Source organism: Solea senegalensis, linkage group LG8 (assembly GCF_019176455.1).
Source record: "Solea senegalensis isolate Sse05_10M linkage group LG8, IFAPA_SoseM_1, whole genome shotgun sequence".
Lineage (NCBI taxonomy): Eukaryota > Metazoa > Chordata > Actinopteri > Pleuronectiformes > Soleidae > Solea > Solea senegalensis.
In genome coordinates this window covers 1,706,065-1,730,070 of record NC_058028.1, presented here as the reverse complement: position 1 = coordinate 1,730,070, position 24,006 = coordinate 1,706,065, and the positions used below count along the sequence as shown (strand labels likewise).

At 41.0% G+C, this 24,006-nt stretch overlaps 2 protein-coding genes and 1 pseudogene across 2 annotated transcripts in view; 2 read left to right on the top strand and 1 right to left on the bottom strand.

Annotated features, from left to right (window-relative positions):
- dpf1 (D4, zinc and double PHD fingers family 1) overlaps positions 1–6,585 on the bottom strand; it is a 38,556-nt gene extending 31,971 nt beyond the window's left edge. Inside the window, 2 exon segments of the mRNA XM_044032746.1 lie at positions 6,379–6,569; positions 6,571–6,585. Of these exon segments, the coding sequence (XP_043888681.1) occupies positions 6,379–6,569; positions 6,571–6,585 (206 nt within the window).
- Positions 6,586–8,050: 1,465 nt separating this feature from the next.
- On the top strand, positions 8,051–18,190 carry si:ch211-11n16.2 (zinc finger FYVE domain-containing protein 1). The gene is made up of 12 exons (XM_044032763.1): positions 8,051–8,271; positions 10,469–10,750; positions 11,327–11,549; positions 11,977–12,194; positions 12,296–12,402; positions 13,315–13,423; positions 13,506–13,603; positions 13,997–14,114; positions 14,707–14,877; positions 15,012–15,204; positions 15,707–15,805; positions 17,019–18,190. The coding sequence occupies exons 1-12, from the start codon at positions 8,155–8,157 to the stop codon at positions 17,249–17,251; spliced, it is 1,968 nt and encodes a 655-aa protein (XP_043888698.1). The 5' UTR covers positions 8,051–8,154; the 3' UTR covers positions 17,252–18,190.
- Positions 18,191–20,172: 1,982 nt separating this feature from the next.
- LOC122773508 lies at positions 20,173–22,801 on the top strand (annotated as a pseudogene).
- The last annotated feature ends 1,205 nt before the right edge of the window (positions 22,802–24,006 follow it).

Genomic DNA, 24,006 nt, shown 5'->3' with positions numbered 1-24,006 from the left:
CATTTCAAATACACAAGTAGATCAAGGATTTTGCTCTGTGGTCTGTGGTCCAACCAAACTCAGCACAGAGAAGTTGAGAGAACACTAAACACTAAAAACCACCGTTCACTCACATTCACTCACTCATCTTCTACTTTATAACCACGATTAAAAGTAATTTGCTAACGTTTTCAATATTTATTTCTATTTAAGGTTTGCTGTGGCTATAATTTACACTAATGGAAGCAAACAGACTCACAAGCAGAGAGAGATACTAACAATGAACTGGCATATATACACATATATGTATATATGTGTATATATATATACATATATGTGTATATATATACATATATACACATATATGTATATATGTATGTATATATATACATATATACATATATACACATATATGTATATATGTGTATATATATACATATATACACATATATGTATATATATGTGTATATATATACATACATATATACATATATGTGTATATATGTACATATATACACATATATGTATATATATATACACATATATGTATATATATACATATATGTGTATATATATACATATATACACATATATGTATATATGTGTATATATACACATATATATATGTTTGTCTCTATGTGTGTGTGTGTGTGTGTGTGTGTCTGCGATGGACTGGCAAACTGTCCAGGGTGTGACCCCGCCTATTGCCCTGTCAGCTGAGATTGGCACAGTACCCCCCTCCCCCTGTGATTCAGGATGGAATCTGAAAACCCCTGGCAGTGAACCACAGACCCTCAGGAGTCCTCGGACCCAGGGTTTATCATCATTGTGCCAGGAAATAATGTGGACATCACTACGCTCAGAGAGGACATATGTTCATGTACACCAGTGTCATTCATACACACATGGTATGGAAGCTTGTGTTTTACACAGGTTTGCACAACTCTCCTTTAATGGACTTAACTTCTATTCATTTGGACAGTCTAACAAAAACCCTGAACCTAAACTTAACCTAACCACAATTCAAATGTTAGCCCTAAACCTGGCCAGCTGATCAGAAATAAGGACCAGGTTTGATCTCCATGAGGCCTTCTGGTCCTGACAAGGCCAGTGTTTACACCAGAAAAAACCTTCAGAGGTAACAAATACAAGAACACGTGTGTGCTCCTGAGAGACAGTTGACACACAGACAGCAGCAGCAGCAGCAGCAGCAGCAGCAGCAGCAGCAGCATTAACAGCAGTAGTGGCAGCAGCAGCAGCAGTCCTGCTTCCTCACTCTGCTTAAACAAACATGCACACAATGCCAGCAGCAGTTTATGGTTAACCTGCACTTAACCACATCAATTAGCAGCTTCTCCACCTAATAGAAAAATAGAGGGCTCCCCCTAGAGGTGAAATCACGTCATTGGAAAAGCTGAAGAGAATGAGAAATCATTTAAAAAGAAAATCGTCTTTTATTTTAATGAGGTAATTAAAGTCAAGATAAATGACATGTATAAAAGGAGTCACGATGGCAGAGTGCACAGTGTATGTTCACATGTTACACACTTTGGATTTGTTAGCAAACACTACACAGACTACAGCTATAAGGTGTGTGTGTGTGTGTGTGTCTGTGTGTGCTTTTAAGCCTGTAAAAGCACAACTCTGTGCACCTAGACCACACACACACACACACACACACACCTGCCTCCTCCACCATTGTCCATCTGTGCAGTTATTCCCTCTCTCTCTCTCTCTCTCTCACTCACACACACACACACACACACACACAAACAGACACACACACACACACACACACAGACAGTGGAGAACTAATATCAAGCGGCCTACTATTGTACTGTTCCTCCCCTCCCCCAGCACAGCTCTGCCATGGCTGAACTCAACATATTACACTATGCAATATCACCCTAACCAATTCACCCCTCCTCCTCCATCATCTACCCCCCACCCCATCCTCACCACCCTCAATTCAATTTCCTCTCTCTCTCTCTGTCGCTCTGTCTCTCTCTCTCCTCTCTCTCTGTCTGTCTCTCTGTTGCTGTGTCTCTCTCTCTGTCTGTCTCTCTGTCTCTCTCTGTGTAAAATGATTTGTCTTATTTTCCTTTCACTAATCTGCACATGTACATACACACACACACACACACCTGTAATTATATGTATAGACAGTAGAATAAATGAAGGTACAGGTGTGAGTTCTGTGTGTGTGTGTGTGTGTGTGTGTGTGTGTGTGTACCTGTCTGTAGTATTTTGATTCAAACCTGTCTTTGTGCTGACATTGTGACCTTGTGAGGACACGTTGACTGGTCCTCACTACTTTAAAAGGCTTTTGAGAGTCAATGGTTAGGATGGTTAGGGTTAGAGTACGGGCCTGTGTGTGTGTACTTGTATTAGCTGACTCTCTATGACCATTTCTGGCATAAACACTGGCCTTGTCAGGACCGGTAGTCCTCATGGAAACCAAAACCTCTTCCTAATGAGGCAGAACCTCATTTCTTAGGAAAGTTTAGAAAAGAATGGTGCAAAGGGTTAACGGGTTATGTTAAGGGTGGTGATCATGCTTTCTGGAGGCTCTCCAAATGAGTGGAAGTCAAAGTGTGTCCTGAAAAGGATCGCTGCTCAAACCTGTGTGTGTGTGTGTGTGTGTGTGTCAGTCAGAAAGAGGAAGAGGCCTCACACTCCCTGTGACAGTGACAGACAGACAGAAGGACAGACAGGCCTGTGTGGCAGCAGACATCTGCCACACTACCAGCTGGGCAACGTCAGTTTCCCCAAACTGCTGTCACAGCGCCGCATCCATGCATGTGTGTGTGTGTGTGTGTGTGTGTGCGTGATTGAATGGAGTTGCGTGCAGCTCTCCTGTCGTCCACTGGGTGTGGTTATCCACCATAAACATGTGAATGTTTGTGGCTTCCTGTGTGTTTTTGTCTACGGTCACAGACCTAATTACTCGTGCACATGCACAGACCTATTTATGCATGCTGAGTAGTGGTATTGAGGAGTGCATTCAATCCTGGTCTATATTTGTGGGTGCATATAGTCCATAGCTTGCTGCAGTGAGTACTGGGGGCACTCCATCAGGGTGAGGCAATCTGCCTCCAAACAGCTCCTTCAGGTGAGATTTATCACCACTGCACTTGGCCTCTTATTATGGCAATGGATTCCCTACCTCTGTATCTGGGTGTTCATGTGTGTGTGTGTGTTTTCTTAGTTGCCCCTATCCCCCACCCCCACCACCACCCTGTCTGCATTCTTATTAAAGTGCTGCAGAGGGGAGCAGCCATTGGTTTGGGTAGACTCCACCCTCCACAACTCCTGAAACAGATCCACTGGACGCGACACTGGGAATAATATAAATGGCTAGAGAGGGGGAATAATGCAGAGGAGAGATTTCCTGGCTGGGAATCACGCAAGTTCCCAAAGCAGCGGAATTGACTATCAGTCAGTTAGGTAGCACTGGAGAAATAGGTCATAGAGCTAAAAATACTGGAGTGTGTCTCTCAACAATGAGACAGTAAAACAGATAGAAAGTCTAAATAAGAGGACGACGAATGGAATAAATCGCAAAAAGAAAGACCCTTAAAATCATCAGACCTCAGGCTTACTGATGAGAGAGTGCAACTGTGTGTGTGTGTGTGTGTGTGTGTGTGTGTGTGTGTGTGTGTGTGTGAGTCCCCATTCTCCAGAGTGATACTACACAAATGCAGAATTGAGAGAATGAAAAGGAGAGATTAAAACGGAGGAAAGATCTAGAAGTGGATGCTCAGGGTGCAGTTTCAGCTTCCAGCCATGGTGCAGGGCTGTTTGCACACACACACACACACACACACACACACACACACACACACACACACACACACAGTTCTTACATTGAACTCATTTAGCTTGGTTCAGTCATGCAATGCAGGAATAATATATAGTTCCTGCCACAACTGCTGCCAATACCACACAGCATCTCCAACCAGTGCAAGGAAGTCATATTAAACATTTCACATTTATTTATTGTTCCATTTATTTCAAATGTAGGACTGAACTGACCGTTTCCTTTGTGACTACACTGACACTTTGTTTTACCATCATTTCTTATCTACATGCAGTGGATTGCAAACACTTTGTGTCAGTAAATAATCGAAATCCAAATCACCAGTAAGTCCCGACAAAGCCAATAAGATTTAAAGGGGCACAGTGATCATGTTCCATCAGAAAGTGACAATGTAAATAAATGTGAGGTGGGCTTCACGTTCAAATGGTTAAAAAACAAAAACGCGTGGCAGATAAAGAAATACACCAACGGGGAAGGGGTGGAAACTTGGAAAATGGGGTGGCAGGGGTGATGGGAGGCAGAGGAAATAAGAGATGGCGAGAGGAACAGAGGCGAAGGCGAGATTAAAGGAGCCTTTAATCCAGCAGAGAGATAGACAGAGTGAGAGCTGCGAGGAAAGGCCCAGTCGACTGAGAGTGAGCTGATATGCAGCTGCACACGAATCAAGCCTCCGCTGCACACACACGGGCAACTATTAGAAATACTTCTGAAATTGGGTTCCCAGTTTGTGAGCCTCTAATAGCACGTTTGTTTGAGGACGCGTTCATTAGCACAAATCAATGGCGGTGCAGTGACCACAAAACCAAGTCTGTGTCATGGTCTGTGTCATGGTCTGTGTCATGGTGGCATCTCTACAGTGATGAAAACACACAACTCAGACGAGCAGCAGCAGCAGACACTCTCACGGACAACACGACTGCTTCTTATAAATCTTATATATAAGATTGTTATAAATCCAGCAAGTGGAAAGAGAACTCGTCTCGTAACCAGAGGGTTTCTGGTTTGAATCCTGTCGCAATCCCCATTGTTCCCCATTCATTTGGTGAACTGGACGCTGCCACAGGGGGCCCACATACAGTGTAATCCTGGTGCTGGGCCCAAGACTGGACAAATGTGTGTGTGTGTGGGGGGGGGGAAGTGTTGCATCAGGAGGGATAAATAAATCTCTGCCACATTAAATATGCGCATCACTGAAAATACAGGTGATCTGCTGTGGAGATGCTGAAAGAAAGCACAGTTCATGTATTCATACAGTATGCTGGTCCCCTCCTGGCACAATAACAATGTTCAAATGCAAATCACTCTATTTAAGTGTGTAGCATGGCGGCACCGGGGGCCTCTGGCAACATCCAGGCCACACTTTGGCTCAACTTCACTGAGCATCACATCGAGCAGAAGATGAAGAAGATATGCTTTCAAATCTGGACATACAGCGCTACAGCCTCATCCTCTCATCCTCTCATCCTCTCCATCCACACTGCCAATCATCACTCATTCATTACGCCAAAGAATGAACAATCTTACTTTTAAAAACAAACAAACAAACAAACAAACGACCACTGTAACAGTAAATTGACTTGAGTGGAATATTATCACAGCCAATCAGATCAGCTCACAGTTGCCCAATGAGCAGCTATGATTGCAACACTCTGTGCTGTCAAGTGCTCCTTTTAAATTGGGAAGAACAGAACTGTCGTTCATGGGTTTACACGAAATGTCGCCAGTGTCTGCGTCTCAGACAGACAGACAGACAAAGACAGACAGACAGACAGACAGACAGAAGATGTAAAACCTGCACAGCATCACGATGTGCGCCCCTGCTCTGTGACTTTCTTTGTTTCCAACTGCATAAGATGAATGTGTGGTGTTCTCTGAAAGTCTCCCCGCTCGTGTATTTATTATTATTTATTAATCAACGTAGTCCCCGCGGTTGGAATCTGCGTGTGTTCAAACACCCGCTCAACCGTTTTCCGGCCGGGAATCCCGGGCGTCTGCATTCCGCTAAACCCAGCAAACGCACAAAGGGGTCATCGCAAAAAAAATAAAATAAAATAAACTTAACGCAAGAGAATAAAGCCCGCTGTTGTCCACTGAGATGCACGGTGTGTTTTCAGCTTTAGGTTGAGGTGAGTGAAGGTAAAGCTGCAGCCTGCAGACACGCAGCGGATCTACCTGTTCCCTCTGTGTCTGTGCCCGCACACAGGTGCACACCTCCGGCTCCTCCACCTGCCTTTGACCGCGGTGTTGGCAGGTTGCACCGGTCAGGACACGCCGGGTCATCTACCGCCGACATTCCTGCATATCTGTGCACACACGCTGCTCTCAGCTCGGGGCTCGTGTGAATTCACCGCGCGGCACACGGTTCTCCGCCCCGTGTCCGTGCGAAACGCGACACGACCCGCCACCTTTACATAGAACTGAAGTTTCGGGCTGATTTTCATCCGCTGACATTCTGTGTATATGTGCTGCATGTGCAGATGTGGAGGTAATGATGCTGATGGTCACAGGCTCTGACTGCATGCACAGCAGCATCATCATCACCAGCGCAAGCACTCAGGAAGGAAACGCGTTGTACTTACGTTTTGAGGGGGTTCTGCACCGCTGTGGCCATTTTGATACAGTGTGATAGAATGCAACACTGCAGAGCCCGGTATTGTACATGTAATGTAGCAGCTATTTCAATTTCATTCATTCTCTGGGGCTGCGGCTGGAGCCAACAGCCAATAGGAGGCGGCAGCGCTCCGTGACAGCTTTGGGGAAGTGTAGTTTTTTACGCATGTCAACATGAAACATGCCGAGGAGGTGAGCACTACAAGTACCGGCGGGGACAGCGCGCGCACTGGACTACAGCCCCGCCTCGCGATGAAAAGGCAAATCCAAGCCCGAAAATCCGGTTCATAAGCAGATGTTCCACAGTTGTTCTGTCAGACTGTGGATCCGCCTCTGTCGTGGATTCACGTGTGAATGTCTGGACACAAGAGAAGGATGGGCGAGGTTATCCGAGGACTGTTCACACACACACACACACACACCAGTTCATCATCATTGTTTGATAGACTATAGGTTAGCTTTCATCCAGGGTAGGTTAGGTTTATTCGAGGTCAGATTAGGTTTATTCTAGGTTAGGTCAGGTTAGGTTAGGTTTATTTATGTGAATCTCACAATCAGACATGATGTGGGTCAAATCCACACTGCAGGAATGTTAGAAAACTGTGTCATATTAAGTTATGGGCAATTAAACATGTCAATGTTGTCTATTTTAGGGCAAATTAAGAGACACTGGGACTATGTAACCATACATTAGAGGTGGTTAATGTTATATTATCTATGTCAGGGACTGAGATGCACTGAGCAGCTTTAATTATTCATTAATTATGGGCAATGGGCAGGAAGTAGACCTTACATTGATTCTTTCAGACAAATTGTCCCAGAGAAAGACTGTGACCCCAGACTGCGATATATATATACATACATATATATACCTATGTGTATATAGATATATATGTATGTATGTATGTATATATATATATATATATGTGTATATATATATATATGAAGGAATCTCTTCTCTTGTGATAATTATAGATCAGTGCTCACAAATATTTAATTAACATTATCAAGCAGCTCCAATGAGCCTGAAGTACTTCCGTCAGTTAAATACCACAGATATGTTTCTATGAGTTGTTGCTTCATTCAAATCTAAACACACATGTTGAGCTTTATTTGGTGGAACAGAATGTGGTTAGAATCAAGTTAAGATTTCTAAAGCATAATCGGTAACACTTTAGATTAGGGAACACATATTCACTATTCACTAAGTGCTCACTAACATGCATAGATAGCATACTGGCCCTTTAATAGTTATTATTAAGCACATATTAACACCTTATTCTACATAAACTTATTCTACCTCTATTACGACAAATATTCATATTTTTCCTGATTAAGGTGTTAATATGTGCTTAATAATTACTAATAAAGGTCTTCGTATGCTACTTGCGTGTTAGAAAGCACCTAGTTAATGGTGAATATGTGTTCCCTAATCTAAAGTGTTACCGCATAATCCTTGTGTCCTCTAATATTTGTTATTCCTATTTATTCCATGATTTGTATAGTTAGAATAGAATACAACACAACAGAAGAGAAGTTGTTCCTAATCTTGACCACACGATGGTGCTCGTGCACTTGCAGGCACATACTATTGGGACCTGTGGTGGTGCGTCTTACGTCACGTTCTTAGCCCCTCCCACAGCGTCGCTAACACACGCGCTGTTGTTGTGATTGACGGTTCGTGTCGGAGTCGTGTTAAACTTTTCGTCCGTCACCGTCACTAAGATGTGACCGACTAAATAATAATGTCCGAGATACTTTTGAAGGAAATGGACAATTTGTCGACCGAGTCAAAGAAGCCGGAGGAGCTTCCAGGCGGCGCCCGGAGCTTCCTGTTGGTGGATGAACAAGAAAAGCTACAGGTAAAGTTAGCTAACGTCAGCTGAGCTAAGGGTTGCTAACTGTTAGCATGCTAAAAACATGCTAATGAAGGCCAATGCCAACAAATTCTTGCCACTAATACAATCCGGTATCGATATGTACCAATTTAGCGCATTAAACAGCAACATTAACGGGACCAGAGCGTGTGTTTATCTTCATAACTCGCTTGCTAATTAGTCTGTTACATTAACCGTGGTCATGGTAAACAAAGGTCTCCACTAGCAAAGGTTAGAGAGCGCATAGCCATGTACACAGAGTACGTGTGTGTCTCACTGGGAAGTTCCCTGGTGAGTCATGCAGGAAAGGACTCTCTTATTGTGTTGTTGCTATTGCTGGGCTCTTTAATGATTGTTTCAAGTAGCCTAGCAAGCACTCAAGACAGAACTGAACAATGTTAATCTATAAAGCCTTTATATTACATATAGTCCTTGTTTGTTATCAGATTATATTGTAATCTGTAGGGATCGTAAGGGACAGGTGGAAGAGAGCCTGGAGAGAAGAGACCTGTGTGTCAGTGATTAGTGATATAATATAGTGAAGGTGTTGACTTACAGAAAGGGAACGAGTTCAAATACCTGGGGTCAACCATCCAAAGCAATAGACAGTACACTAGAGAGGCGAAGAAGAGAGTGGAATGGGTGGATTGTCTGGGCTGATGTCTTGCAGGAGGATAGCAGCAGAAGTGAAAGGGAAGACCTACAAGATGGTAGAGAAGCCTGCTATGATGTTTGGCCTGGAGTCAGCGGCACAATCCATAAGCAGGGTTCACACGAGTGCTTGATGTCATTGAAAATGCTTTTATTTTTTTTAATGTGTTTTCAAGGTTTGAAAAGTCCCTGCATTTGGGATGAAATGTTTAAAATGCTTGAAATCCTGACTATTTATTTCATAAAAATAGCTTATTGGCTGTATAACTTGCTTATTACATGGCGGAATAAGTAAACACTAAAAACTGGACCTGGTCCATGCTTTTGTGTGTGAACCCGACTATCCTCCTTCAATGTGAAATAATCATTTTTATGTTTATATTCATATTAATTTATTCCACAACTGCAGAGTCCTGTAAAAGCACTAAAATAACTTTAAAATGCTTGAAAAATGCTTGAATTTGACCTTGGAAAATGTTTTTCAACATGTTAAAGACAGGAAGTGGAGCTGGAGGTAGCAGAGCTGAAGATACTGAGTTTTCTTGGGAGTGAACAGGATGGACAGGATTAGAAATGAGCACATTTTAGGGACAGCTCAGGTTGAATGGTTTACAAAAGTAAAGGTTGCGATGGTTTAGCCATGTGCAGAGGAGGGATAGTGATTATATTGGACAAAGGATGTTGAAGATGGAGTTTCTGGGAGGAAAAGAGGAAGACCACAGAGAAGGTTCATGGGTGTTGTGAAGGTGACATGAGACAAGATATCATCTGAGATTTTGGATATGATCATGATTAAAGTTATCTGTTGCATTGATCATCATACACAGTATTATGTAATGTATAAATTAGAGAAATACACTATTATAAATTCATTATAATATTAAAGAATGGATGGAACTGACAAAATTAAGCCTAATTGTGTTATAGTAGAATTAGACCATATTTATAGTCAATTTCATTGTTTCTAACACACATACATAAATAAATAAATAGCTTTCATTTAACATTAAAAAAAAACCCAACGATATGAACCTGGTAACCTCATGGAGGATAATGTGAGAGAAGGTGAATGAATGATCTGAAATAAAGTTAATTACTGTGTTTTATTACAGTAATACAGTTCAATACAGCTAATAAACAGTAGATGTTTTATTTTAGAGTGGATTTACAGTGTATTGTATTTGAGAAGCACAAATATTTCAAAAGAAAACTTTTCAAGAGCCCAGAGAAACAACCTGTGTGCAGTGTCATGTCCCCAAATACCTCATATATGGGGACATGACCTAAAAATATCCAGATATTATTTATAGGCCAGACCCTAAAGCTTGACAGAAATATTGATTTGATTTATATTGTTATATATAGTGATATTGAATTATATAAATGTTATATTGTGATCAGATTTCTTCTCTTTTCTTAACAGCCAGTCAAAGTCTTGTTAACTCACACAAATTCAACAATGCTTTTCCTTATTTAGCAGGATGTTAATTTACAGTCCATGCTTCATGTCCTCCTCCTCCTCTCCCTCCAGGTCCGTGATGAGTCTGACTTTGTGGACAGACTCAGGTGTGGGGATGTTGCAGGTGTCAAAGTCCTTTCCATCTTTGGTAACACTGGAGATGGTAAGTCCCACACCCTCAATCACATTCTGTTCGGGGGTGAGAGTGTGTTCTTCACCTCAAAGTCCCCCAGCTCATGTACAGTGGGAGTATGGGCTGCGTATAACCCCACTCTCAGACTGGTCGCCCTGGACACTGAAGGTCTTTTGGGAGCTGCAGCGAATCAGAACCAGAGAATGCGCCTGCTGTTGAAGGTAAGTTCATGTATGAGTCAATGTGTCCTGCATGCATTTCCAGGTTCGATCATTCAGACCGCTAATAGATTTCCTTCAAAACGGATGTCTTGTGTCCTGCTGCAGTTTCACAGTGTACTGAAAGTATTGTTTTTACCCATACAATGATTTTATTTCTAGTCATTTCCACAGTATTAACACTGATACCCCACATGATTTCCTTTGATTCAGTTAGCCCCTCCCAGAGCTTTCTTTGGCTCCTGCTCAGGGGAGAAGAGACACCCCAGACTCACCCCAGAGAAGGGCCACACCTCTCAATGTGTGTCAGGGGGACCCAATACACAAGAACACATTGCAAAGAAATAATAATAACTTAATAACAACTTTTGATAAATACAAAAGTGGTCAAATAAATCATAAGTTTATAAATTGGAGTGACGGCAAGTATCACAGTGGTCATCTCCACCACCACCATAATACCATTACTACCGTATATATTCTATAAAAATAATAATATCAATAATATCAATTAAACAGTCAAAATGATTCATCTATTATTTTGATAATGAAAATGTCTTCCATTTTCCCGTCTTAAAGGTATTAGCAGTGTCTGATATTGTCATCTATCGGACTCGAGCTGAACGCCTCCACAACGACATGTTCCATTTCCTGAGTAGCGCCTCTGGGGCTTACCTGAAGCATTTCACCCCGGAGCTCAGGGCCCTCTCTAGCCGCTGTGGTCTGGATGTACCTCTGTCTTCTCTGGGGCCCGCTGTAATCATCTTCCAAGAGACAACACACACTCAGTTGCTGGGTCACGGTAGGGGAAGGAAATCATGTAAATGCATGCAGTGCTTCTTAAAGTGAGTGATATTGCAGATGGGCCAGATAAAATGATTTTATTTATCAAAGTCATGGAAACATAGATTGTTTTGGTTTAATGAAAAAGTAAATTAAATATACTATTCTCAGCAGTGATGACCCTGATCATGGGTCAGTGGTCAGGGATTTCACTAACTCACTCTGACTTTAGAAAAGGTGATATAAAGTATAAATAAATGGGAACTGTGTTTGAGGTCAGGCTGACATTTGAAGCCCACGTGGATTCACTTTGTATTTGTGATGATTAATTACAATAATTCAATTAGTTTGGCCATCAGCCTCAATGATCACTGCTCACACAATTCTTTACCCCTTTCAAGATACATTTAATATCTTGCTCTGTGGTTTCTTAATTGTCCTTGCAGACTCTGTGTTGGCAGGCCATGCCGACACGCTACTCAAGAAGCGTTTTCATGACCTGGGTTTGGGGATGGAGGCCTTCAGCTCAGTTCAGTACATAGGCACTCAGACCATCACACCTCCCACGAACTACAACACCCTGCTGGAGGCCGTTAGCCAACAAGTAAAAAACACTCACACACGCTCACCCCGACAGCCTGGGATAGTGTTTCAAGCACTGGAAGTAAGTAATAGAAGCTACCTGTGGTATTTAATGCACAAAAAGTCAAGTTGTAGTGAAATTCACCAGAGAGATGAAGAAATCTCGGCTCTTTGTTTCCGCAGGCTCTGAGTGAGCGTTTCTGTGGGGAACTGTCTGACAGTGACATGACCCTGCACTCCTTCTTCCCTGATGAGTACTTCACCTGCTCTGCTCTCTGCCTCAGCTGCAAGTAAGGCCTGTTTCACACTGGATGCATGTGTAGTGAAAAATGAATCAGTCCAGAGTTAAATGATAAACAAAACAAAACTTCAAATAAAACATCATTAGAGTTGTAGGCCATAAATGTTGAGACTGTAAATGTTTAAATAGCAGCGCAAATGTCTAATGTTGTTTTTTGTTCACAGTCAAAATGAGGCAAATACATTTTTGCTTATTATTAAGCATTGATGCCCGACCATTATATTAGAATTATATTATATTATATATATATCAGAATGAACGCTCCCAGGCTGGTGAAGATGGCAGCCGGAGAAGTTCTCCTGCTCCAGGTCCAAGTACAGAAAAGCGTCTTCTCTCTCACACACACACTCACATTCACTGCCATCGCTAGACTGTGTTAGACTGAGTTGAGCCGAGGCGAGGTGTGCTGGAACTGGGTAGTGGAAAAACGGCAATATACAACCATTTAATTAAATTCGTACACCAAATCGAGATAAAAATGGTCAATAATATCACAGGTATGTTTTTAAGAGAGTTAGCGACGTCATGGATCTCAAAATTCCAGCTGCCTCCTGGGTTCATTATCCAGTGTCAGCACATGTGTCAGCACATTCTTGAATTTCAGGGAATTTGTCCTGGTTAACCAGGACGCCTGACAATTCAATAAAATCTAAATGTATTAAAATAAAACGACATGGAATATGCATATTTACACACACACACTCAGTTGACAGACTCTCAGTATTGGAGGTTATCCCTGCTCTTTGGTGTTTTCAGAAGAGACATTGAAGTCTCCTATAAGTGTTTCCTCTTCATAGAAAGCTGATTGGGTGCAGAGTGTGAGAAATTGAGTCCTATTTCACGACAAAGCCCGCCTCTTCCATGTGATGTCATCAGAGTTTTCTCTCTCTTTCGCCTCCAGTGTTCGCTGTAAAAATGGAATGAACCATCTGAGAGACAGGGTCCCTCACATGGCAGATGGACTCTGCCAGTTTGCTCATCAGTACAACAACAAGGTCCTCATCTGTAAAGTAAGAGTGACTCCTGACACTTGAACACTGTTTACATGTGTCAGATTTGTTCGAACCCGTTCATTTATGCTCTGTGTTGCAGCGATGCTATGAAGGAGGCAGAGAGGTGATAGTTGTGCCCAAGACATCGGCTTCCAGTGACAACCCATGGTTTGGGCTGGCCAAATATGCCTGGTCAGGGTGAGTACACAAAAACACACGCACACACACTGTTATGAGGGCTGTAACATGGAATTGATTTAAGGTGGGGGTGGTGAGGTGAAATAGTGAGGTCTCTATTGCTATATTCCTCTAACACCTTGTGTATGTGTTAGAGCTGGTGCTGTCTCTTTTTCCATATATGTAGTTTAATGATTTTGTAATGATCTGTAATTCTTCAACAAACAATTAAATAAATCCAAACACAACTCCTAAAAGACAACGTGAATGCTTTTTGATTTATTGGAATCTCTAACGTTAACTTGAAAAGCCCAAGTTTCCCCTTTGTGACAACTGACAGGAAGTTAAGTTGTAAGTGACACTCCATGTATATGTTCCATTGCACCTTATTAACTGTCTGTTTCCCCCCCTCAGCTATGTGTTGGAGTGTGCGAGTTGTGGCGTCATCTACCGCAGCAGACAGTACTGGATGGGAAACCAGGACCCGGAGAGCAATGTGGTGCGATCTGAGGTCAAGCATGTCTGGGAGGGCGTAAGTATCTCCATTCACCGGTCGACGGAGGTAGAATGGCTGATGGTGGCTGCTTCACACAGCTTTGTTTGTCTGTGTCTGACATATTGACTGTCTTTGCACTTTGTATGTCACCTGAGCAAATCTATCAGTTTACCTTTTTTTGTCACTTAATCTGTCTTAACTATCGGACAGTATGTCTCGATAAATGTCTATCATCTGTTCTGAAACTTTACTGTTGTGATATTATGGTAGAAAATATGTCTTTTTGATGTGTTAAACACGTGGAATCTTGTTCTGTGACTGACTCGGACTCTGAAGCGGTGGAAGATGTATGTATGGATGGACATTCATTAAAGATAATAAACAGACAGTGGTGTAATGAATGTATCAAGCATTATATTGGTGACATACAGAGAGACAGCATTTTATATTATCATTATTAGTTTTTTTACTTTTACCTCAGCTGCCTCCCCTGACCACACATCCATGTTCCCAGTCGTGTCACAGATTCTTGTTCTTTACTTATTGGCTTTAAAAAAAAAACAACCATGTCTTTACCCTTTAACCCTCTGCACCATTGTTCTTTTTTTAACTCTGCTCTGTCTTCCAGTCGGACATGTACCTGGCCAACCACCAGAATGCTGCCCAGAGGATCCTGGACGGGATGAACTACGTTATTCAGTCAGTGTCAGAGTACAGCACTGGCCCCACCAAAGCGGTCACTGCTTGGCTCACTGACCAGGTGGCTCCGCCCTACTGGAGACCCAACGTAGAGATCACTGTGAGTTGGACGAACTAAAGCTGAGACACATAAAAACAGCATTCGGCAGCTGAATATTACTCACTTTATTATGTTATCACTTACTGTTGCCATATAACATCTGTGGTACTGATCGTGTCTGTCTTCCTCCTCAGGCCTGTCATGGCTGTCAGAAGGTGTTTGAGGAGGGAGAGAGGAAACACCATTGTCGAGCCTGTGGAGAGGGTTTCTGCCACCCGTGCTCCAGCCACAGGATGCCGGTCCCAGAGCGGGGTTGGGGTAGTGGACCTGTCAGGGTGTGTAAAGCCTGCTACCGCCAGGGAGGCCCAGCTGACAGTGGCAGTCAGAGTAAGTTTTAACACAACACAGAAAACCTTGAAACGAGGCAATCAGAGATGACACACTTCACCCCGTTCACACAACTTGGGTCTCTGTTGCAAGCAAGTGTGGACACACACACACACACACACACACACACATTCTGTGGGGTCAAGTAAAAAGCAAAGTTATTAAAGTATATGAATATGTCATCTTAACATGATGTTGTTTTTCAGAAACCTTTCTTTAATGTTATACTTGTGCGGGGGGGGGAGGGGAGTGGGAGTGGCTCTTGTTACGTGTCTCGAAGGCAGTGATGCAAACAAACAGACTCTAAAGAACCTGTTGCTTTTAAAAATGGCCAAATCATTTGAAACATTTAGCTTTACATTAAGTTATGATATGGGCACCCACCTTCCCTCAGCCCATGTGAAAAGATGCAATTAACTGTGATGAATCTGAGCAAATACTGCAATTTGCTATAGTTTTTTAACATGCGTCTTTCTCTGTTTCTCTGTTTGATTTTGTTCAGTGTGTAAGGTGGAGCCTCGTGGTCTAATAGCTCGCCGGGTGACGGAGGTGGCTCAGACCACACTGGACTTAGTGACCACAGCTGCAGACTATCCTATCTGTGAGTGCAGCACACACCTTTATCTCTGCAGTTTCAATGATTTTATACAACAGACTCATCATATTATAACATCTGATTCACCAACGGAAACTTTTACATGCATTATTTTAAAGGGACTGGGTAATATATGGATATTATCTATATCATGACACGAGACGAGATTTGGTCTTTTGATATCGTCATGTTGTGATAAGGTGTCTGTGATGAGTATTCCTGGTTTTAAAGGCTGTTGGATTGATAACCAGCGGCTGTGTGAACAGGTATGAAACATGAGTGGTCATCGTTATTATAGCATTATAAATACAGACCATTTACATTGAATCAGCTCCATATGGTGAACAGTCACTACAGTTACAGCAGAATTTGACCATATTTATAGTCATTTTCATCAACATCAGGGGTGTGACTAAACAGACTCCACTGCAAACACAACAGTGGCCCATAATAACCTATATACATAAGTAAATAAAAAGTGTGTATAATCATAATAATTATAGTGCATCATGTAGAAGATTCTGTAAACATTTTCAACTTCACATTCAGTTGTGGAACAGTCCCAGGTTCTGTTGTCAGAGCACATTTCTGGATTCTTGTATCGACTTTAACAGTTAAAGCCAAAGAAATAAAGCCGCTATTATCTTAAATGAAAGGTTGTAAGTCTATTTTAAGATCACGTAATGCATAAACACTAGAATTTTATTGTGGAGTGTATTTTCAGTATAAACATTTCATGAGTCCAGAGAAACAAACTTTATGTCCACATACATCTCTATTATTATTATCATTATTATTATTATTAGGTGATATCATTATTATATATATTATTTAGAAGCCATATTCTCCAGGCTTATCTTTAAGCGTATCACAAATAATAAATGAAATTGTTTTGATTTATATTGTGATATACATTAATATTGAATGACACCCAGCACTAATGATTACATATAGTCCAGTATTGTTTCCTCTTGTTATCGATGACAGCTCTGTCACGACAATCTTTTAGTATTCATAATAATACTAAGGCACCTGACCGCTTTGATTAAACACCTTCAACTTTAATACCATAAATAAATATTTAATGGGTTAATGCTGTCTGTCCGTCCATCTGAGAGTTAACGGCTGCTGACTGATGTGTTTGCTTCCTCACTGTTGTCAGCATAAACAAATCTGAAGGAGATGAAAACTCATTTACCCGACTGTGCACTCCCCTCAGGTTTCGTGAAAGAAGTGGCTCGACCAGACTACTGGGTGCCAGACCATGATATCACTCAGTGTCACCAGTGCTCCAAAACCTTCACTCCAGTCATGTCCAAGCACCACTGCAGGGCGTGTGGACAGGGTGTGTGCGGCGCCTGCTCCACACACATCAGGCCTGTGCCTTCCCGAGGCTGGGACCATCCCGTCAGAGTGTGTGACGGCTGCCACGCCCGCACAGATGCTCTGTGATCATGACATCACATGACTTCTCAAAAGCTGCACTAAGTCTTCCTGTGATGACGAACCCAAACTGTGAGTTCAGGCACTGCTGCTCCAAGGAAGTGAGGAGGATGGTACAGTACAGAGGACAGTAATAATAGAGCTGAACGTAATCAAGTTACCAACATGTTTTCAAGTGACGGGCACACTGCTTCCATCATCCGTCCTTATCATGACAGCAGAGCTATCACAGTAATCACACACATATGCAACAGCATAGACATTGCAGTCGCCTCCATGCAGTTAATATAAACTCCTCTCAATTTCCCTAATGCACTGTTCCACGGCCATGTGTGCTGTGAAAGGCTGTTAATACTGGATATAAAATAAAAAAGTCAAAGTGTTCCAGAGCATGTTTGTGCTCATTAAACAGTCAAATCATCATCAATGACAGAGACTTGTGGAATCTCAGCCTCACGAGCTGCTTTGACGTTGTCACTCCCCAGTGGATCGTCTGCCCCTCGTTTCCTCTTCATGTCCTCCTTCACAACACGCGTGCACATTTTCATTTCCCTCTGCAGCGGTCGGTGAATCGTTGTTGTGAAACACAAATAGTTTTGCAGTAACTGCTTCAGTCCTTGTTCAGAGACTTCATTCCTCTTTGTTGTCGTTTGTTGTCGTCGTCCTTCGTTCATTTGCTTTTTCGCAGCAGTGCAGCAGACTCCATGTTCTTCATCTGTACAGTTACTTTAAAAGAGATGCATTGGGAATCGTGGGAAGCTTCAGAATGATTGTTGAACACTTTCCATCACAACCTAACATTCAACTCTCTGCAGACTTTTTAGAGTTGAGGTTGCACGGACTCCTCTACTGAAGCGTTCCAACCAAAGTGAAAGCTTGTGTCTGTATCACTCAGGGCTACAGCTGTGTGTGTGTGTGTGTGTGTGTGTGTGTGCGTGCGTGCGCGTGCGTGTGTGCGTGTGCGTGCGTGCCTTCACACAAGTCTTCATTCTTTTCAGGGCTTTCTACCTTATGTTCAAAGACATGTCATTACAGAGTGTCCGTCAGTCTGTCTGTCAGAGTCTGTCTATCTGTCAGAGTCTGTCTGTCAGTCTGTCTGTCAGAATCAGTCTGTCAGTCTGTCTGTCTGAGTCTGTCTGTCTGTCAGAGTCAGTCTGTCAGAGTCTCTGTCTGTCTGTCAGTCAGTCTGTGTCAGAGTCTGTCTGTCTGTCAGTCAGAGTCAGTCTGTGTCTGAGTCTGTCTGAGTCTGGTCTGTGTCTGTCAGAGTCAGTCTGTGTCAGAGTCTGTCTGTCTGTCAGAGTCAGTCTGTGTCAGAGTCTGTCTGTCTGTCAGAGTCAGTCTGTCTGTCTGTCCGTCTGTCAGAGTCAGTCTGTCTGTGTCAGAGTCTGTTAGTCTGTCTGTCAGAGTCTGTCAGTCTGTCAGAGTCTGTTAGTCTGTCTGTCAGAGTCTGTCTGTCAGAGTCTGTCAGTCTGTCTGTCAGAGTCTGTCAGTCTGTGTTAGAGTCTGTGTCAGAGTCTGTCTGTCAGAGTTACAGTGACAGTGAAGTGTCTGAATCAGTGGTGAAACGATAGACACAGTCTGTGCTGTAACATGTGATCATCATATGACACTGTGGTCACTGTCCTGGTGTTTTTAAAGGCAGTAATATTATATCAAAATACAGATGATTTCAATTTACTTGTGTGTGTCACTAACTGGATATTTTAAAGGGACAGTTCACACACACACACACACAGTGTGTGTATTTTTAAAATTGTTTTTTTAATAATTAAAACACATGTTCAGATCATTCCACTTCTTAAATGTGAATGTTTTCTTTGCTTCATATAGCAAAACGATATTCAAACAAATTCAAATGTGTATTATTTTAAGGCACTTTACAATTATTCTAATGATTTCACATGTATAAGATAAAATAAAATGTTGCCCCATTCACCACTGAAAGAACCATTGATCCAAAATAGTTGTGATAACCATTTTGTGTTTATACATTAACACAACCTGTATAATAAAAATTAGAATTACAAAGTGAGTCGTGTTTTATTACACATCATTGAAAGAGATAACATTTATTTTTCTCACAACAAAAATAATGTGGTCAATAGAAGAATCTTTATCACACACACTTTGGGAAATATTAAATATTGAATGTTAAATAGTCAGAAAGTGTAGATATTAATTTAGTGTTTAGAGTTTAATCAGCTGTCAAACATTTCACTCAGCTGTTTTGACTGATCTTACAATTTCTTTGTCGAGTGACATACAACCACATTAAGTTACTAATAAAAAGTGTCTCATATACACTTCTCCTATACTATTAGAACAGTGAGGACAAGTCCTTTATTTTTGACATCAAAAGATGAATATGAGACAAAAATATGAACATTTCAGCTTTTACATCAACATAGAAGTTAGCATCTTTAGTTTGAACCCAGTCATTTTTCATGTGAACAGATCGACTTAAAAAAGTGAATAAGATTTAATAGATGCAAATCCTTTGATCCTGAGATCAAAGGATTTGCATCTCAGTCAAAATGGAATAAATAAAAACATAAATGAATATGGCTATGAAATAAATAACATTAATCTTTTCAGGACACTTATTTCCGGAGACAGTGGTTGACACAGTTGACCTCAGGGGCACGCTGACTACCCCCTCACTCATTAACAAACAATTTTACTCATCATTTTATCATTTTTCAGAAATAAAGCCTCAAATTTGTCTTTTTTCACAGAAAAAGGCAGAAAACTCGAAAGAAAAAGAGAAAGTACAGGCGAGCTCTCATTTGGCACATTTTACAAACATCTGTGCCATTTGTATTTTCTCACGTATTAAATTTGACTTTTATATCACTATTAGTGTTCAATAAAACACTTTATTCTTCTTTGTTTCACGTCCATATATTTTCCATTCCAAAAACAAACACCAGATGGCTCTGTGTCTCAATCGATATCTGTCGGGAAGATCCACCTCCAGCTTTGAGCTGTGAGTGAGGCCCATTTTCAACATTTGTTTTCAGGTTAAAACTAGTGTATACGGTTATCTAGTAATGTTATTCAGTGATCCAGGTCCAACTCTTGGTAGTTTTGTATTAATGGGTGTATGTACTGCCTCTCTGGATAAACCCCTCCCATTACGTTTGACTTTTATCTTCCCGGGCTTTCTAACAAACTTCTTCCTCTGGCCACACCCCCAATATTATTCTTTGGCTTCTATCTTCATCATGTGTCATCTCAAGCTTTTATTTGAACACAAACGACACTCAAACCTGCAAATGTATTTATTTTGAAACAGGAAAACAAACTGTAGGCAGTTCTGCAGTAACAAACGGCTCAGAGAGGCTAATCCTGACCATTACCTGTAAATGACCACTTCACAGGAATGATGGTGAGTTTGGTGCGTCTGATGCAGTTTCTTTTTTGTTGTTTTTTTTGGCTTCACTCCTCGGTAACTGATGGTGTCCCACAGGGGTCTGTCCTAAGACCACTCCTATTCACTCTTCAAATCAATAGTTTCTCACATTTCAATTGTCAGTCACAGAACCTGCTAATGATGATGAACCTGCATGTTGAGTCTGTGTCTCTTTACAAATATCTGGGTTTTAAAACTGTTTTTATTTATTCATTTATTGAACCACATACGTCAGTTGAGAACCAATTCTCATTTACAATGATGGCCCAGACAAGAGGCAGCACAACAAGGAAAGAAACATCATAGGCTCCCTTTGACTGGAATCATGTAGAAAATAATGTGAAAGTGTAGGATCTGCTCATATTGGCAGGAACATCTGGCTGTAGAGGTTCCTGTCGATATTGTATTGACATTTTTTCTGTATGCTGTACGTTTGAATAGTCTATGACTTTAATGTTCTGATGCCTGACTGAGTCAAGACACTCATGGCCTACACAGGGTTTTATTCCTGTTTTTTTGTGTTTTGATTTCAGGGTTTTATTCTTTTCCTCGCTCTGATCCCAGCAGCCATCTGTGCACCGGTGTTTCCTCCAGGTGACTGCACTGACATGTACAATGGAGGCTAACAAACAATGCTTGATCATGCTACAGCTGGTGATGGATTAGATTAGAGAACTTTCACCTAACGCTGAAATCTATTGCAGGTGTTTCAGAGAAGAAAAGACGGCATCGTGATACAGAACTGGATTTGGAAAACCATCAGGAGAATTCTGGCTGGGTAAGAGTTCAGACTTTATTGCTTCATCACAGATCTCATCAAATGACCCGAGTCAATCTCTCTGTCTTTGACTGTCCCTGCGTATCAACCTTGTCCTCCAGGGCTGGAGAACATCCATCTCCTTACTCAGAGCAAGAGCTATGAACTGAAGGTAGAGATGGAGGACTTCGAGGGCAACAAGGCCTACGTCTATTATTCCACCTTTTCTGTGGGTCCGGAGGAAGACGGCTACAAGCTTCAAGTCGGTTTCTTCAGAAATGGAAGACTTGGAGATGTTGCTGGTGAGTCTTAGTCCTAGTATATCTAGGCAGGAATGTGCTGACTGATCCAAATATTGATTTGGTGCCAACTCTGGCAGTTGGAATCAAATCAACACCATTTCATCACGCAGCTGAAATCAATAGACGTACAGGATATAACCAGCGGCATGTATAGTCGGTAATATGTCAAGAAAGCTGTTGTTTCCAAAACAGTAGTCAAAATGTGACTCCAAAACAAAGGATTCTGCTTATAGAGTGATTTTGGTACAAAAATCTGACATTTATCAACTTTAATATCATGTTTCTTTTGAAGTTGTGTTTTTTTTGTTGCAATGTTTAAGTGTTTTTTGGAGTAGAGTGAATGCAAGTTTATCAGAGACTTGAAAATGTTGATATTACGGCTGCACGAAAAAAAAAAACATGATCTCAATTCACAACTACACGTGATCTCATTTCTAAATGGTAACGATTCTTCTGCATTTTATTTCATGAGTTGCAAATAGACATCATTTTCCCTGGTTATGACCTCACAAGTCGTGATCTCAATTCTAAGCAAAAAACAAACAAACTGTGATTCACATTTATTCCAGAATCGTGCAGCTTGAGTTGAGATCTCTCAAAACTGAAATCATGTCTGCTCTGGCTGTTTTCATTCTCATGAAAAGCACCAGGGGGCAGTATAAGTGTGACAGGTTCTGCGATATGAAGTCATTACTTTACTCTTTCTTTTTTATTCAGGAGATTCATTCACTGTCTATGATGGTATGAAGTTCTGTACATCTGACAAAGACCAGGACGTCAGTGGACAAAACTGTGCTGAACTCTACCAGGGAGCATGGTGGTACAACAACTGTCACGCTGCTAATCCTAATGGTGTTTACTCATGAACCTACGGGATCGGAATCACCTGGAAGAGGATTTTATTATTCTCTGAAGTCAATCGAAATGAAGATACGACCTGATGTCAGATGTCAGATTATCACGCTCATTACATGCACTGCCTGGGCCAAATAAACAGCCACACACACTGTAGGACAGTCTTTTGTAGAGGTTGACCAATATGGGTTTGTTGATTTTTTTTTCTGTGACCAATGATGATGAAGATACTATGGGAGTTTTTGTTTGTTTTATTTCTAACTAACTTTTAAGGGTGATTTTCTTAATTTCTTTTTAATTAATTTTTTAAAATCAGTCAAAAAAAGTCATAGTATAGTATGTTGTCCAAATTTTGACAAAAAAGTCATAGTTTAGTATGTCGTCGTATACTTTTTAGGGTGATTTTCTTGATTTCTTTGTTCTTGATGATGGGAAAAACGTCTTTGTTACAAACTTTCACTTTCAGTAATCCTTGATGATGTTGTAACATCTTACACCGGCTGGTGTGATGTTTTTGATCTTATTTTTATGGTTTGATGGTGTAGATGATGTTGAAGAATGCATTAAGATTCTCGGTTGTTTGGATTGATTATTGATTTTTTTTAATTTAATGGTTTTTAGTAACTGTGTGTGGTTTCTTTAAGTCAAAATCAAAAATGGAGTGGGTGATGTAGCTCCTTGTTGTAACCACTGGAGGGCAGTGAGCACTATCTTTGTTAAATGTTGTGTGATGAATAAAGATTTCAGCTTTTGCAGTATTGTGTTCAAAGAGAACAAACCAAGCAGCACTTTTATTCATTTATGGATCTATTGACATAATTATTACCCAAATATGAGTGTTATTTCGAACAATTACATCAGTAATGAGCTTCTGTCAAATACAAGTTATAATTTTGTTAACACTGGAGAAAAAAACATGGTCAGTAATACAAAGGAATCGTCCTGAGTTTAATAATACATATCTGCTTTTGACTTGACTTAAAATTGTGACAAAAAAGTCATAGTTTAGTATGTTGTCCAAATTTTGACAAAAAGTCATAGTTTAGTATGTCATCCAAAATCTGACAAAAAGTCGTAGTTTAGTATGTCGTCCAAAATCCGACAAAAAAGTCATAGTTTAGTATGTCGTCCAAAATCAGTCAAAAATGTCATAGTTTTAGTCAAAAATGTCATAGTTTAGTATGTCTGTCAAAAATCTGTCAAAAATGACATAGTTTAGTATGCCGTCCAAAATGTGACAAAAAAGTCATAGCTTGGTATGTCGCAAAAAAAATTTTGACAAAAAGTCGTGAGTTTAGTATGTCGTCCAAATTTTGACAAAAAGTCATAGCTTGGTATGTCGCCCAAAATTCGACAAAAGTCGTAGTTTAAAAGCATGTCGCCGAAATTTGACAAAAAAGTCATAGGATTAGTATGTCGCCCAAAAAATCAGTCAAAA